At 42.4% G+C, this 18,164-nt stretch overlaps 1 protein-coding gene across 1 annotated transcript; it reads left to right on the top strand.

Annotated features, from left to right (window-relative positions):
- Nucleotides 1-8,415: 8,415 nt before the first annotated feature.
- On the top strand, nt 8,416-15,920 carry LOC307250110 (EF-hand and coiled-coil domain-containing protein 1). Its single transcript, XM_080027069.1, has 9 exons — nt 8,416-9,181; nt 10,372-10,813; nt 11,986-12,120; nt 12,856-12,935; nt 13,478-13,622; nt 14,213-14,363; nt 14,656-14,772; nt 15,069-15,138; nt 15,392-15,920. Exons 1-9 carry the CDS (start codon nt 8,560-8,562, stop codon nt 15,562-15,564), a joined length of 1,935 nt encoding a protein of 644 aa, XP_079883195.1. The 5' UTR covers nt 8,416-8,559; the 3' UTR covers nt 15,565-15,920.
- The last annotated feature ends 2,244 nt before the right edge of the window (nt 15,921-18,164 follow it).

The following is an 18,164-nucleotide window of genomic DNA, read 5'->3' as shown; positions in this document are numbered from 1 at the left end:
TCCATTATATCTTTTTTTATTTGCTGCGATCGAATTAAAATGTGTTTATGGGCGTCCTTTGGCCCACTGGTTGTAGTTTGGACACCTCTGCTTTAACCCAAATAGTTGTGAGAAGTTTTGGATTTTGAACTAAACTGAGGACAAAAATTAAGGTTGTTTGTGTTTGGTGTAGTATTTCTTTGTTGTTACAATTCTTCTTAGAAATAAATCTTATACCGTTGGAAATCCTGTTTATTTCCCTTTTGAATGGTGGCACATTTGTAAGGTAAATGCATTTGTGGGTTGAGTAGTAAAGTTGAGTATGTGGGTTGCACCCATGAAAAACAAGCCAAATCTTCTCTGCCAATGCCAAACAGCTTATTCTGCTATTGACTCTTGTCTGGTGTCGTTTATTGGATTGGATGATTGAAGTGTGAAGAAACAAAACATATTGACAGTTTATCAATTAATTCATTTCAAAAACAGGGGCCTCAGTCGCATGTGGAAGAATCATACACAGCCACAACAGCCTGGCACCTGCTAACAAAAAAATGCATTTTCCTACAGGTACAAACACACTGATGTGCATCAAGATTACATACAAAGTCAATGTACAAGCGCGGCGACGCGCAAATCGGCCTTCAAACGGCGGGCGTTTCGGGGGCGCATCATCTGACACGCGTCATTTGCGGAGCGGCGAACGCGGGAGGTTGAAAATATTGAACTTTTCAGCGTTGACGCGCTGCAATAGCCAATCAGTGTTGGGATTGCCCGGTGGTCTGCAAGACGAGGTGGATGTGTGGAGAGTGAGGACTTTGGGCTTCCTAATACATTCTGTGAATATGTGTATTTAGCATCTGTTTAGCTGTTGGTTGTAGGCTACTTTAGCCAACGTAGCGCCGGTTAGCATAGAGAAACTCACCCAGTTTTTTGCTGTTCCGGAGGATAACATGATAAACCCAAACTTGACGACAGTGTGGAATGCCAATATAGTACAGCGAAGCACCGGTGTTGTCCTTCGAAAGACCCGGCACACTTGCACTTTCAGGTAGGCTGTCTGATATATGATCAAGCGGCGAGCCACTTGCGTTTCTAGCGTCAACCTATACACCGGCGAGTGCAGTGTGTTCGCACCTTTACAAATGTGGCACATTTAAAAAGGGATATAAACAGGCTTTCCAAAAGTATACTATGTATTGCCAAGAAGCATTGATACTACAAAGAAAAACTCGACCAAACACAAATTTCCTTCATTTTTGTTCTAAGTTTATATATCGCTAGCAGCAGTTAAAGGAACAGTTTCCGTCGGCTTGTCTTGAACCTGAAAGTGAGGCAGCAAGCTAAAAAAAAATATGTTGTAATATTCCTTTAAGGACTTTGTGAACGTGCATCTGCTGTGAGTGTTTGTGTCAGTGTATGCATGTGTGAGATGAAGGTTATTAAAGCCTCACTGAGGAAGGCAGTGTATTGTGTATGTTGTTAAAGCCTCTGAATCCTAAGCAACCAAACTCTGTGTACTAAGTTTTCCAGGACAGTGGGATGTGTTGGTGTGTGTGCCGTCACGCCCAGGCTGTGTGTGTGAGTGTGTGTGTGAGAATGTCTTGTCTACCTGTAACCACATGCCTCATCTGCTCTCCCTCAACTTCATCCAAGCTCTTCGCTGGCTCTCAGGAATGCAGCTGGCATAAGTTTGTGTGTAATAGTAAGTAAGTAGGTCAATTTAGTCAGTTGTACACAGGGCATTTAAATTGATCTTTTCACAAATCCCCTCTCAAGTTTTCCACGTAGGTTTGTAGGTTCAACTATATCCTATAGTACAGCGTCCCTGGAGCAGTTTGGGGTTAAGTGTCTTGCTCAAGGACAAAATGGTAAAGATGATGGGCACCGTACATTTAATACCATCTACCACTAACTAGAGTGTGTGTGTATGTGCATGTGTGTCTGTGAGAGAGGCTGAATGTAAATGAGCATGTCTCTCGGCCATCACCTTGTACACACAGCTCAAAGGTAGGCTGTTCTGATACCTGTGGAATGAGGAAATGTTTACATTGTCACACAGTGGAGCGCCCGTTTACAATGCAAAACAGCCATCATAAATCATTTGCATTGAAAGAGTGAACCCCCCGGAGCCCACTTCTTGTCTGACCTAATTTCTCATGTCGACACACACACACACACACACACTTCTCATCTATCATAGATTAGAGTGAATCGGTGTGTTTGGAAAAGAGGGAGCATTCCAGTGTGAAGAGGGAGTGTTTACCTTCACACACACAGCTTCATAACATTTAGACAGAGCCACACAGAGGTCACGGATTTCTTTCAGAGTTGACAGATGTTCTTGTTGAGTGGATGGACACAATGTGCACGGTTTATTATCTACAACTAAATAAATGAATGGGAAAGGTCATTGAAGGACATATTATGACCATCTGGACAGTTCAGAGACAGACTTTGAATGACCATACTGGTTGTAAGCTGTGATGTCATCATTGTTTTGATCTTCTCTAATTAACCAGTGTCTGCAGTGACAGCTGTCCAAATCCCAAAATTGTAGCGAGCGCTTCCTCCTGTTAATGCAAAACACTGCAGGTGATTTGGGAAACAATTTTAACTCATAGATATCATCATGAAACTTTGCCAGGTGATTACTCACATTAAAACGATTTGTTTTTCAGAAATGTCTGAATGAATACGCACATGTTGTATTACATGTATTTACACCATTAGTTTTACAATGATTTCAAAGAATATATTTTGGATACAGACTTTTTTAATTTTATAAATCAAAAAAGGTTGTATAGGATAAATATACACACACAAACAGACAAGGTTTAATTAAAAAACACTTGTAAAAAATTTACACTTTGGACCTTTTGATTTGTATTAAATATACTGAATGCAAAATTGCCAAAAATCTCAATATGACCATGCTTGAAAAAATAAAGTTTTTGCCTCCAGCATCTCACCTTTAAAAACGACCAAATCACTGCTTTAAAGGTACTTTACTATTGCAGTCCTTATTATCCTTACTGTGGGTCAGAAACTCTGCATTTAATGTATTGAACTTGTTAAAGTTTTCTTTCCTCCAAGTTGCTATATTTTACCTATACTTATATCTTTAAATAAACGTTGTACGTTGCCTTTTTCTGTCTGTGTTTCTTTTGTCATCTCCAGCCGTCCTTGTTTTCCTTTAACATTCTTTTCTCCACTCCTCCTCTACTTCCCATATCTTTTCGACCTCTTTTCTGAAAACAGCTTGTTTATAGTGCCTGTGACATTTCAACAAATTTTTCGATATTTTATCAGTTGAAAGTCTTGTTGAGAGATTTAGGTCAGCGATTGTCCCACTCCAGATACTGTAGATAGCCGCACCTGAGCACACTAAGTAGAGCTCACCAAAGCACTTAAAAGCTTGTGTGCTCACTGCTTACAAAATAATGTTTGTTCCATCACAATAACATAAAGCTGGATTGCATGTCCAGTCACATACAGTAGCTCTGAAAAATGGGTGCTGACTCTTACAAGTATAAACTGACTCCTAAAGCACAGAGAAGACGACACAAGACTCATACATCAAATAACTAGGGAAATGAGCTCAACACTGTACTTAACAACAATTGTCATTGTGAGAAACTGCAATTTATAGCAGCATTTTATGTTAACAATGGACATGACTACTTGTATTCTTACAGATATAGAAAGACTGTGTATTTCTTGCTGTTCGGAGGAAAGTATTGTATGTTTTCCCCAACATGTATCCAATTTTCTGTATTCCCCTCCACATTTGCTAAGTTTTTCAGCCTCTGGCTGAAACATTCTGTTTTAGAGCCTGTTTTAAAGCCCAAGTTCCAAAAAGCCCTGTCTGATGTCCCTGAATCTAACTGCTGGTTTGAATCTAACTACCAGTTAGATTCAGGGGTATCTGGGGGTGCAGCTTATCACAGGTGGAGGTAGTGCTAAGATAGGTTGGTAATGAGGGGACGTTTAAAACATTAAACAGACATACATAGGCTACCTCACTTTCCACAAGTGCAATATGCTTTCTGCCTTTTAGATTTATTTATTATGACATTGCCTGTCCTTGTCTTGTTTCTTTTGTTATTTCTGTGTTTTGTTTTTATACTGTTTTTAACTTAAGTTGCTTGTCTGTTTTTTCTGTGTGTGTAATGCACTTTCAGTTGGCAATCCCAATTTCGTTGTATAGGTGACTGTACAATGACAATAAAGACTATCTTATCTTATCTTATCTTATCTTATGATGTCATACGGGGAGAGAAATCTGACAGAAATTTGGAGGTGGAGAAAAAGAGATTTTTTTTTTTCTCATACTTTGGGAGTCTCTAGTCACACCGGGGCCTCATAATAATGTAAAAAAAAAATAATAATAAAAGACTGTAAAGGAAGTTCTTAGGATTCCAAAAAAATCCCCCCAATTTATTTTCTTAATTCTATTGGAATTTGGAAGGAGAACCCTCATTCTGAAGGGGCTCATGACTGAACATGTGGTTCAGAGAGAGGAAAACTCACTATGTGTGACCTCCCATTTAGAAACCTTCACATCCCTTCTGGGTTAAACCAGGACTGGCCCTCTGTGACAACGGACACAGATGTTGGTCAGTGTCACCGCTCCAAAGAGTGTGTGTGTGTCTGCGTGCATTTGTGCATGTACTTGCCTTTTTGTTGACCCTTTAGAGGAGCATATGGCAGCCAACAAAAAGCCTTAACTCATTTCCTATCAATACTGATGCTGTCTTGCTCCTCCTTCTCTCAAAGGTGAACAACAGGACACTAGCCCCCCGCCCCCCCCCCCCCCCCACACACACACACACACACACACACACACCGCACCACTCCCCTCCCCCTTTTATTTTACAGCCTCTTCTTCTTGCTTGCCATCCTTTCATTTTCAGATTGGCTCCTTTCACCAAGAGCAGGCGGCAGCAGCTGGAGGACTGAGCAGCATTACAACAGGGCCTGAGCCGCACATTAACTCCTAGTGACCTAACACAAACACCCCCGTTTAAACACACACAGACACACGTGTGCGCCCCCATTTCGCACAAAAATCGTGCATAAATGTGTTAATATACTTCTCTACGGAAGCATATTGACGGAAAGAGAGGAACTTAAAGGAGTAGTTCAACAATTTTAATGTTAAGCCAATTGTTGCCTCACTCTGGTTTAAGACGACCAGAGAGTGTGAACTATTCCCTTAAAGAAATGGCTTGAAATATCTATATGTAAACCCTTATGTGACGACTGATCTGCACACCTTGTTTTGTTGTTTTCCTTGTTGCCACGTAGACCTTGACCTTGGCAGTGTGTTATCAAAGATTATTTCCCTGGAAGGAAGATAGTTTCCTGAGCCTGAGGACCTGAGCTGATTGCCACCACTGATCTGTGCCTGCCTCCACACGTCCATGGAACAGGCCACAGGTGATATGTGTCGGTTTGTGTTTCCTTGACAATTTGTGTGAGTGTTTGAGAGGATGTATGGTTGCCTCGGGACAGTAAATTATTTGTAGCCTTAAGTAGCATTGACTGAAGCAGTGTCCACCACTCACAAACCTCTCCACAGGTCAAAGCCCCAGCAGGTGACTCAGTTAGAAAGCGCTGCAGCTCATCCACAGTCAGGCCAGTGCTGGAAACCAAAACAAAGAATTAAGAGTGTGAGGTTTCCCTCTGTGAGATCATGTGACTGCACATGACTCATGGGCTATAGCCAGTACAGTATGTGTGTGGTATGCAGAGAGGAAAAATATGGTGAAGTTTGACTATTAGACATCTCCTTTTTTTCAGTAGCACTTTTGACTCATTTGAAACGATTCTTTACGTTCCTCAATGTTTGTTAATAAAAGTGTGTGGTTCTCTCTTATTTACTGGTCTGCACAAAACAAGTCCAGTTCATGGGCAGTGAAGAGTTTTCATTTGAGTGGTTATTTATGTGCTGTGCAAAGATTTCTGTCCTCATAAATCCCAATTCCTCAACTCCCATGATGTTACGGTTGGGTCTGGAGGACACAGGCGCAGAGACAGTGTAAGTAAAAGAAGATTTATTTCAGGAGAAAACCAGCAGGGTGTTAGGACCGTGATCCGGGGAGGGAAACTGGCTGGCATCAGGGTCCAGGGAGAGAGCAACGGGGCAAGTCCAGGGGGCTGAGTGGAAGCAGGCTAGAGCGGGCAGGCAGGAGGGGTCCGAGGAGTAGTGCTGGAGAGCTAGGGCTGGAGCTGGTGGCTGGAGTCAGGCCGGGAGAACTGTGGCAGAGAAACAAGGGTTAACCAGGAAAACGTGCAACAGAGCATGGCTGAAAACAGGTGCGCGAGAGAGTGAACTGACTGTGTGAGAACAGAAGCTACAATCTGGCAGTGTCTGGAAGGTAGGCCCGGGTATAAGTAGAGCAGTTGATGAGGATTGAAGGCAGCTGTGAATGTTGTTGATTGACTCCAGCACACCTGGCTCCACCCCTGCAATTAGCTCAGCACACAGAAAACAGGTGAAAAGGGAAAACACATATAAGGCCAAGGAGCCCAAACGGGATCATGACACATGAGACATTTGTCATTAGCAACCACCCAAAAAAGTATGTAGAATGCTTACATTTTCTTCGTACACAGTAGGCCTTTTTACTGGAAGGAATTGTTAGACATTTTGGACTTGATTATTTATTTAAAAATGGATACCACGCAAGTACAAAGCTACAGACATTTGAGTCAATGCTGATCACCCATCATTATATTGTTTGTCAGTTTTGCTTGATACATTTTCAAATAAATGACAAATGTTACAATTTGATACTTTTTCCAATCAACTGAAAAATTGATAATGTCATTTACTTTTGTTTTCTGTGTGTAATGCTTTGGTTAAGTGCATCAGTGGAGTGTATATGTAATTTGCATGGAATGTTCTAGCCTAGGTGAGTGCAGTCAAGTCACCGCCTTTGTTTTGACTGTCAGGTGTGTGACACATGGTGGTCAGGGTGGGGAAAGGTAATTCCAATAAGACTTGCTCAGTTTCCTGGAAAACCCAGCCAGCCCAGCGGAAAACGCATTATTTTGACTTCCAACTGAAGGCTCCCGGTGAGTGAGAACAGTACTACAGTCAGAAGCTACAGAGAATCAGAGCTCATTTTACCTTTTATGTTGTCACACAGGCCATGAGTCAAAGGCACTTAAGGCAAGGCAAGGCAATTTTATTTATAGAGCACATTTCAGGCACATGGCCACTGAAGGTGCTTCACGGGGTTAAAATCAAATAAAGAATATAAATACAAAAAAAAAGGAACACATTTAAAACATAGATAAAAATACAACATTTAAATAAGAGAATTAAAACATTTTACCAAAAAAAAAAATTACAGGTTAAAAGGGAAACAAGAACGTTTTGAGACCCGATTTAAAGGTCACATATTATGCTAAATGCACTTTTTAAATGTGTTCCAACATATCCATGCGTCCACGGTGTGCCTAGAGACTGCCAAAATATCAAAAAAAATAACAATCTCTCCTTTTCTCACTCTCCCCTTTTCTGAAACCCCCACCCCTCCCCCCAAAAACACTCCAGTCAGAATTATCCCCTTTTCTGACCTCACAAACCGTAAAGCCAGAAGCTTCCACTGTGCAGCCCACACCCCTATTTCTTATTGGTCCACGGCCCTGACAGACAGAGGGCGAGGCGTATCTGGCTTCGCTTCCGGACAGGGGGCGGGGAGAGCTCAAAGATTGTATATTTACGAGGGGACCTGCAACTCTTTTTTTTAAAATAGGCCATTGTGAGATTAGCTGAACATCAGCATAGTACAATAAATTATCTGAAAGTTTTTTTCAGCAAACAATTAAAGAAAAACGTATTAGGGACCACTAAGACCATATAATATGGTGTATAATAGAACCGAAAAGTGTATAATATGGGAGCTTTAAAACACACATTTTAGACACTTATATGTTGTGAAAATAAAATAAAGATTTCAACTCTTTTTAACACTTTATCCAACATCTGGATTTTTCTTTGTCACTGGATGACTAAATGCATTAAAACAACTTGCAAAAACATCTGCATGACAATTATGTATTGATCTCACCCTGAGAGGAATTGCTCGATGCTTCGCGTGGAGGAACATTATATAGCCATGGGTTGCAAACCGTTTTGGCAATACATGATTTCTGATCCACTTATGTAGGCTAATGGAGAAAAATGGGCCCCGCACTTTCTTGCACAATTAACTGTAAACGGTAAACACACACACGCACGCGCACACACACACACACACACACACACACACACACACACACACACACACACACACACACACACACACACACACACACACACACACATGCCATCAGAGTGTGCACACTAAAAGGTGGAGTCTCAGCAGTGGGACTTTTTTTCTCACCCGCAGGGATCAGATCTTGACTTGATGAGCCAGGAAGGAATCCAAGGTGAGGCCTCTAAGGAATTAAACCACACCTGGATGTGTTTTAGCCTGAATCTGGATTTAAATCGCTACCTAGGCATATTTACATGATAAGATTGTTTATTTGGTAACATCTAGAGGAAAACCTAGTCTATGTGGATTCATGGAGCGCACCGCATTAGCCATGCCACGCGTCTTCCCCTGTTCCCTGCGAACAGCGCGTAAAAGCGAGTGGCTCCGGTGCGCCCTGGCCTATCACCACTGCCCCGACCCCGGCGTGGACAACGAGATAGTAGTCCTGGCCACTGGAATAGACCAATACCTGCAGGAGGTCTTCCACCACCTGGCCTACCCGAACCAGGACGATACGGTGTCGGCGGAGGATTTCAGCGAGCTGTGCGCCGTGCTGGGGCTCACCGCGGCGGACAAAGGAAAGAAGAGGACGGTTAATAAAGGAGGAAGCGGAGATAGTGTAAAAGATGAAGAAGATAATGAGGAGCTTGGGGATGTGTGTTCCGGGCTGCCCAGCCAGCTCTCCTTTAAAGACTTCCACTCGCGGCTTTGCGGTTATTTCCGTGTGCGCAGTGCGCGCAGAGGCATCGACGCCGGGGAGAGCGTGTGGCGCCTGCCCGTGACAGAGGACACGGAGCTGGTGGAAAGACAGATCCGGCTCCGGTGGCCGCGGGTCAGGCGGAGAAAGAGCGTTAGTTTTGATCTGACAAGGGACCAGAGTGGAGCCGGTAACAGGTCAATGAAAGGGCGGACTGTAGAGGACTGCGAGTCAGGTAGGCTACTGTCTGTTCCATGTGTGATTGCATTTCAATGTCTCATGGGATTCACTAGGAGTAGGCTATACAAAAACTTTAATTCACTTCTGCTTCATCTAACCATCATTAAGATACACAGCAGTAATCATTTTCCAGTTTGAGAGTAAGAGATGGGGAGGCAATAGGCAACACCCTTTCATCCCCTCTACCACCTGTCCTCTCATTCTCTTAATCTCTTGTAATACACGATTTTACTTTACTGTAGCAAAACAAATACAACTAAGTAAATATACTTCGTGTAATTTCCACACATATTATCAGCTAAATGTACTCAAACTACAAAAGGAAAGGTACACATTCTCCATATTAATGCTCCCTGTGGCAGATGTAGGCTACTCTTATACTGTATACTGTGGTATTGTACTGTTTCATTGGTGGAGAAAATTCACGTTTGAACTACTTTATAATCAGTCGGCTAGTTTACAACAGTGGCTCAACACACACACACACACACACACACACACACACACACACACGCAAACGTATACTGGGTTGATCTGTTCATGTGCCAACACCATCCCCACTCAAATTTGACCCAACTTTAAGATGAAATTATGTTAGACAGCTAGCATCACTCAACACATACTATGAAATCTTACCCTTTAAAATGTTGTTTATAAACTACAAATTACATTAGTGATTTTCACATGTTTTGAAATAAGTAAATGAGTGACAAAAGCAAGCAGACATTACGATGTTAATTTTTTTTCTGTGAACTTCGAAGGACCAGAAAATAGGTGTGTGCCAAACAACCCTGGTCTCCCCTACATATGCACGTGAACACCCCTATGCTCTAATACAATGTTTTGTATTCTACAAACATTTTAAACATACAATCTTAATTTGTAAAGTAACTAGTCACTAAAGCTGTCAGATAATTGTCGTGGCATAACATACACGATATTTCCCTTTGAATGGAAGTAGAGTAAAAGTACTTTAAAAGTAAATTGTACCAAAGCATAGTACTTCAGTTAAACTACTTAGTTACTTGTTTATACTGTCTACAGTTTTGTCCAACACTGGTGAAGAATGTATTCAGATCCTAAACATAAAAGGTATAATGTATGAATTATCATCAAAAGCAAATTTGATTTGATTGGACTTTCTGACTTAAGTTGAACTGTTCCTTCTTTCTTCTCCTCCTCCAGATGAGGTGTGCGCTCTGCGTGAGCTGGTAGAGGACCTGCGCTCCACGCTGCAGGGCAGTGACGCTCGCTGCCTGGCCCTAGAGGTGGCTCTCAGACGGGAGAGAAGCCGCGCTCCACCTCCTCCTCCATCCACCTTCAGCTCCACGCCAGCTTCAACCAGCCCACGCTCCATTACTCTGGTCCAGGGCAAACTGGTCCCAACGCACAGGCTCAGAGGCAGCACTGTGGGAGCAGAGGGGGCCAGGTGGCTGGGGAGGAGATGGGACCTCCGGGACCCTCTCCTCAGGGAGCTGAAGCTGATCCGCTCCTCGCGTGACGGACAGCTTGACGAGGCCATGAAGTTCAACCAGCGTCTGGAGGAGGAGCTGCGCTGGGCCTACCAGAGGGTGCGCAGGCTGCACGGGGTGGAGTCTGCCCTCAGGAAAGAAAACGCTCACATCAGGTTGGAGCTTTTACAGTGGACTGGATGATGTGTTGCATGTATGGCGGAAGGTTTAGTTTCAACATTGGGGGGAGGTGGGTTTTAGGGGGACAGTAACCAGATAGGTGTAGATTTCAGGGGGAATGCAGTGGATATGTCCCCCTCAATATTTACAAGAGGTCAATTTGTCCCCCTAAAAGACAACCCCCTTCTCCCCAAGTTAAAAGAAAATAATAGTTCAGGTGGTCTTACCATTTATAAATGCTTCTTACCTATAACTATATATTGACACCCTATGTAAAACAAAAGTCAACATACAGGTACTTGTTACAAGTCCCATAGACATTTGAATATAATTCAGGAACCCTGAAGGTAAGAAAATGAGGACACAGGTGTCTCTCTGCCCACCATAGCTGACATCTACAAAGCACCATGTGTCCGAAAGGCCACACACATAGCAGCCGACGCCTCCCATCCTTCCCACCATCTCAATATTAACCATCCAGGAGAAGCTTTCAGAGCATCTGGGCCAGGTCTGCCGGACTGTGTAAAAGCTTCTTTCCCCAAGCCATCAGAACTCTGAACACACACAATTTATTGCCCCCCCCCCTCCTCCCCCCAAGCTGAACACAGTGTACCCACCTATAATCTGAATACACCAGGCACTTTCCCCCTCACTAGTCACTTTTAACACTTTTAGAATTGCTTGTCGGCAGGGAGAAACGGTATTTTTTTTATGTACGCAAGTACACAAAGTAAATGACAAAAAGAAAACCTTCAAACCTTCAAACATAAACAAGATCGATTAAGTATTTATATTAGCCAACTACTACTGTATCACACTTTCTGCATTGCCTTGCCATCACCAAGTATGGTCCACTTTGTCCGAAATGGTTGGGAAATACATAGTTACAGGTAAGACAGATATATACACTATATTGCCAAAAGTATTCACTCACCCATCCAAATAATTGAGCCAACACTTTTGGCAAATAAGTGTATATACTTACACACGCTGAACTGTTCATTTGACCTTCTTTGGGGAGATTACAGTTATGTAATTCACATTGACATTCACATATTTACCTTTAAATATTCAGGGGGACATGTCCTGCAATCTACACCTATGTTTGCATGGGAGAATGGCTAGATATGATGAGTATGGTTTGGTGATGTTGGATGCTGTCCCTCAGGAGGCGAGCGGAGGAGGCCAGAGAGGCTCTGAGCTTGGGGCTCCAGAGGGTCCGCATGATCCAGGAGCAGGCTCAGTGTGTGCCTCAGCTGCAGACCAGGGTCAGCCAGCTAGAGAGTCAACTCAGCCAGTACAGGTATGTGTGTGTGTGTGTGTGTGTGTGTGTGTGTGTGTGTGTGTGTGTGTGTGTGTGTGTGCTTGCGTATGTGCACATGTATTACTAATGTTGCGGGGACATCTTTGCTGTTCACACCGAGATATTGTTGGGACGTGGGGTCAATACTTGCTTATAGTTACGGCAAGTCTATGTAATGTCCCCGCAACATGAGTAATACACACTGTGTGTGTGTGTGTGTGCGTGCGTGCGTGTGTGCGTGCGTGCGTGCGCTGGTGAGAGAGTGGCGGCATGTTGGTACATGGTCCATTTACACATTAATTGCCTCTGTGCTCCACCTAGCTGAAATTCAAGTTACTGAAAGCCAACAGTTTTACACACAAGTTTGTGTCTATGTCTGCCGGATGTGCACATAGGCAACCGTTTGCAAGATTCTCACATTTACCCCTCACAAAGTTATGAGGTGATAATGTGAGAATCTCGTGTTTACAGCTTGTTTTGATGGCCCCACGTTATTTGTAGTGTACATGCTAATGTGCAGGAAGCAACACAGCAGTCTACATAGGCAACACTTTTACTAACAACAGCTTTTCGTGTCAAATAACCGTTCATCACAGTTCAACAGCACCCACTGTATGTTTCAATGTTTATCCCTAGGACCTTTTCATCATAATCAAAACCATTAACGAAGCTGCCTCTGTTTGCTGATTGGCATTATATCTGAGCTATCTTACACTATCCCTTTACCCCCCTCAGATCCCGCTGCACCTCCCTCCCTGACTCCGCCCATCAACACATGTACCCAATGGGAGCACAGGACGCTTGTGGACATATAGGTGAGTGGCTGGATAACCCATGAGTCACTGAGCAATTAGGGATGAGGAGTATGTTCTAACCCAACTACAGAGCCACATTTTGCCACAGTGTGCTCACTGACATGTTTGTTTTAAGGGTTCTGCAATAATATTTGCATAAAGCTTTGTAATAGTTGTTTTTCACAGCAGTGCTTTTGACTTGTAGCAGGAAAAGCACAGGGGTAGTAACACATGTGGTTGTAAAAATGAAAAAGTTAGTAAAACTCTGAGACAACAGTTTTCTCGAGATTTAGAGTTTTCCTAACTTTTTCATTTTTACATTGTGGCTCATTTCCATTTACTCGCCTTCTGAGCAATGGAAGCTAATAGCTCACTCACCTCAATGGAATGCAGTCATTTAAATGTTGTCAATTACACCACCCACAGAACATTATTCACCAATGCTTTGCAGCAGTTAAGTAAAAATAAAAAAAACACCAAACCATAGCACACTTTTGTGGAGTCTAAACCACTGAAATGGATAATTGAGTAGAAAGTTAATGAGTCCCTTCCCCTGTTTGCAGATCCAGAGTGCCTTCAGAGAGCAGTGGAGGGTAGAGCTGCCTCTGATGAAGAGGAGGAGGACAGGGGTATGAGGGAGGAAGGACAGTGCAGCCCGATGGAGGTGAAGAAGCACATCAGCCAACATACATTCGGCTGTGACAAAGGGTGAGCCAATATCCAACACACATACACCACCACTGTGCACACTAATGCCTCGTTTCCACTGATCAATACAGTTCAGTTTGGTACGGTATGATTTGGTAAGGATCCCTAGATCTGGCTTGCGTTTGTACAGCCAACAATAACCTTACTTTCTAGGCGGGTTATGTGCCGGATGGCAATAGCAGCTACGTAACTTCCATGCCATTATAGCAGTGGGATACAGTGTAGCCTGCTGATTAATTCAATGGAGAGGAACGCCACACAATAAACAAAGAGCTGCTTGCGTACACAAGACAGAAGACTCTTCACTCCTGTCAACGTTGCTGCATACAGCAGTTTATCTCTGGCATGGAAATTACTATTTTGTCGACCTATCAACGGACTACAGAGTTTAGGTCCACCTTTGGGGCCTGTCCAATCCAACGGAAGGGAAAAGGTACGGCATGCTAATTTTTTGCTTATTTTGGTACCCTTCTCAACCGTTAAAAGTGGAAACGCAAATAAATGCCTGCTAAACCAAACCAAACCGTATTGAGCAGCTCAGTGGAAACGAGGCTCACTGTAAATCTCCCTAATCCTATTCCTTCCTTAAGGTGTCAGAATGGGGTCCACCCACTGCCCTCTCAGAGTCACCTGCATGATAAGAACCTCAGCAGCAGGTTTATGGAGAGCAGGGGGCGCTGCCTGCTGAGGGGATCACACCCAGAGCAGCCAGACGGAAGCAGACACAAAGAGAACGAAAAGGTGTGTTAAAGAGAAGCCAATAGAAAAGGAACCTCTTCACCATGAGTAGAAGTGTCCATATCGAAGACAATGAAAGAAAAAAACGTCTTTCAGCTAGATAACAAAACGTGTATCCACGCATCACTTATTATACATTATAATCACAACATTATATGCAGTTATCTCATGATCACAAGTTAGTTATCTTGTGTTCACAGGATAAATATCACATGATCACCGTAAAACAGAATAGTAAAAATATATATGGGCAGAACAGTGTTTAAAAGCTTTGTGCATTGATCTGTTTTGCCAGAAAGCTGAGGAAGAGGAGGACAGGACACGGCTGGAGGAGAAAGAGAAGAGCCGCCTGTCTGTGCTAGAGGAGAAACTGACAGACGCCCTCACACTGCTGCTGCAGCTACGCAACAAGGTCCACACAACACACACAAGCAACACACTCAGTCAGCTTAACAAGGCAGCTAATATACTGTAGCTAGCTAAAGTCTCATTAGTTTGGCTGGCTTGTTAGCTTTGTTTTCTTTTTATGTATTTAAAAAAAATATATATTTAATATAACCATTTCTGCTGATCCCCCTTTAATATTCCTATTCTGCTATTAAGATATCGGGATTTTTGTTTTTTTATAGGCGTTTTTAATGTTTATTGTTGTAGCTATATGTTAAAAAACACCTTAAAACATCTCTCCCTCTCTCTCTCCCTGTGTAGAACGTGTCTCGCTCAGCCCTGGGGAAGATTGTGATGGACACTCTGGACGTGTGCAGCAGGAGGGGGGACGGTAGGCCCCCCTCCTGCTGTTTTTTTGATTGTAAAGATTTGTTTTTATTAAAAGATGCTCAGAATACAGCACAATTGCAGCTCAAACAATGTGTCAGGTTCCATACATGCCTTTGAAAGCTATATTGGCAAAAGTAAAAAATACAAAAATAATGATCAAAAAATAAATTATATCTCATAATAGACAAAGAAAGCAGGTTAATACTGAGCCAAATGAATCCCTGCTACTGTGCATTGTTTTTTTACCCATCCAGGTCGCTCTCAGATCCTGCAAGTAGCCGACGCCCTGTGTGTGCGCCTGTCCTCCAGGGATCTCCTTGGTAACGGAGGGGAGGATGAGGAAGGAGAGAGCAGAGAGAAAGTCCAGCTTCCGTCTTCAGGGCGTCAGAGCAGCAGTACTGTCAACCCTCTGCTCATCTCCTGCTAGAATAAGCTACTGGTGTCCTGTGCTATACCTCTCCTTTACGTTTGTCTGTTTTTCTACAATATGCTTTGGCGTCTTTGCACTCATGTCCATTTTTTCACTTGTGTACGAACATTTCTGAAATGTATTTAAAGATTAATTTGTATTTCCTTTTAATCCAATCTGTTGTGTAGTATACACTGTCTATTTAATTTGAATGATTACATATTTTTTATCCAAACCCCATGTTCCCTGTGGATTATTCATAGTGTGAAGATGTAAGAGTTGATCCATCCATTCTACAGTACAATGGTCAGGAGTTTGATATCATTTATTTCTAGATTTACTGTAAACATACACATCCGCCTGTTAAGGTGAGACACTGAAGGCAAAACATTTGTTTTTTCAAGCAGTTTAAAAAACAGTTTTTCCATTTTTCATAGTTGTACTGTATAAATCAGAGGTTCAAACTGTACATTTAGGTGTTTATTTGACTAAACCTTATCTGTTTGCATCTGTATATTTTTCCTAAACCACCCCATTTTTAGCCATTATCGCAACATTAGTTTTTTTCAATACTCTGTGAAGCAAAAGTCTCAAGTACTTACATGGTACGTTTTAAGCACTTTTCTGAAGGTTTTTACAGATCATTTGTTATAAATGTTGTTCATTGTCAAATCTACAACACCAATAAGTAGTCAAAATGAAATAAATGTTTAACTCTCATGGCTTTATCAACATAAAAAGCTGCTTCTGACCAACAAGTGAACAGAGGAAAACACTTTATAGTGCATGGCTTCTTGTCAGATCACGGACATATTCACAGTGAAAACGGACACATTAAATAAACAGTAAGACGGAAGGACTGGTACGAAATAATATAGTATTTTTATTTCCAGCAATTTACAAAGTCCTGCAGGGAGAAAGCCTTCCTCTTCGCCTCACAGAGCTCAGAGGGCTTTTATAACATACGGTGAGACTCACAACTTTAAGACATAACAAGTTTGACATCCCCATCTCAGCCTGAGACAGGTGAAGGTTTACAATCTGAATCAAAGGCTCCAATCTCCATGTGGATAGGCTAATGCTGGCGAGCTGACCATCGGTGAGTTCAGGGACTCCAGGGGTTTTCAAGCACTGAGGCTAACAAGGCAGAATGTGGGTGAAGGGTCTTTTTAAATGCTGGTTCTACTTAATACATCTAGAATCATAAGGAGAAGCATTGTGCATCTTGCCACATTGAAACTTATTTTCTCAGGTGTTCTGCTGTATGTGGGTTGAAATATCACATCGGTTGGTGCTTAACTTGACCTCAGACTTTTTCCTGACATCCGGTAAAATCCCAAAGTCCTAATTTTAGAAGATTTGATGTTTTAATTTATTATATATATATATATATATGTTCTGTGGTTTTACCGAAAGCTTGTAGCTGATGCTACCAGCCCTCCCCCTCTCTCCATTGCTGTATCATAGAAATTCATTATTACATTACACATCATAAATCAATCAATCTCTCTGTACATCTTTTATTAATCAAAGCGAATTAAAGAGTTGCTACTCTGAGGCGAACCTAGCTCCTGATTGGTTACTCTGAGTTGAGCTTGGCTCCGATAGGTTAAGGCCATTCTATGTTTTATAAGTATACTTTTCCTGTCAGACATAGTTGTGTCTGTGTGTGTGTGTGTGTGTGTGTGTGTGTGTGTGTGTGTGTGTGTGTGTGTGTGTGTGCGTGTGCAATGTGTGTAAAGACTGGTATTAGGCACTGTGCTATTCGTTAGCCCTTACCACCGTTCTATGGCGGCAAGCACCAAAAAGTTCTACAGGCCTTTTGCACACGAAACAAAACAAAAAAAAACCATAGAAGAGAAGAGAAAATTACAAAGTCATGGTGACAGAGAAGCTGAGCCAAAATGAAATGGCAAAATAAACAACCGTATATATAGAATAAATATAGTATGTACAATTTGCTTTGTGTGCTTTCTAAAAATAAATAGACAAAGCATTACCTGCCTCCCTTATAGAAGTATTCACAACTTTCTATTGACATAGAGGCAGAACGCTGGCACCTGGTCAGTAAGAGAGTGGAGCATACAGACAGATGGAAGGAGGACCAGTCAAACACTGGAGGAAAGACAGGGACAATGTCACTGCAGGTGGATTGAATCCAGAGTTGTAGAGTTAAGAGAATCCCTGCGCTCCCCTCTAGTGTCCGTTACGCAGATCACAGTGCTTTATGCGTTAGACCAGCGTGACAAGTGGCTTCATCTTTACAGTGGTTGTTTGATGACATTTATGACACAAAATAAAAATCACAAGGAGTTAAAAAGATTAGGGAAAAGTGGAAAGGAATAGAAAATAAAAATCACAATTTTAACATAATTGACACTTTAAAAAATCAGTCAGACCAACAACAACAAAACATTTCAACAGGTAAAATCAAGTTTTTTTTGCACATTCACACTATGTGCCCTGCACATGCATTCTGCTGGACCCTTCAAAACAGCACGCAAGTCTGAAAAGAATCGCATGCGGGCAGCTCCTAAAACACTGGGCTTTGCCTCTGGACCAACGTCTGTACTCCGTGTCTGAAGACTTCCGCTGTCATTGTCCTCATCTGTAAGCCC

The sequence above is a fragment of the Ammodytes marinus genome (assembly GCF_949987685.1).
Source record: "Ammodytes marinus genome assembly, chromosome: 4".
Lineage (NCBI taxonomy): Eukaryota > Metazoa > Chordata > Actinopteri > Uranoscopiformes > Ammodytidae > Ammodytes > Ammodytes marinus.
This window is presented reverse-complemented; position numbering and strand designations above follow the sequence as displayed.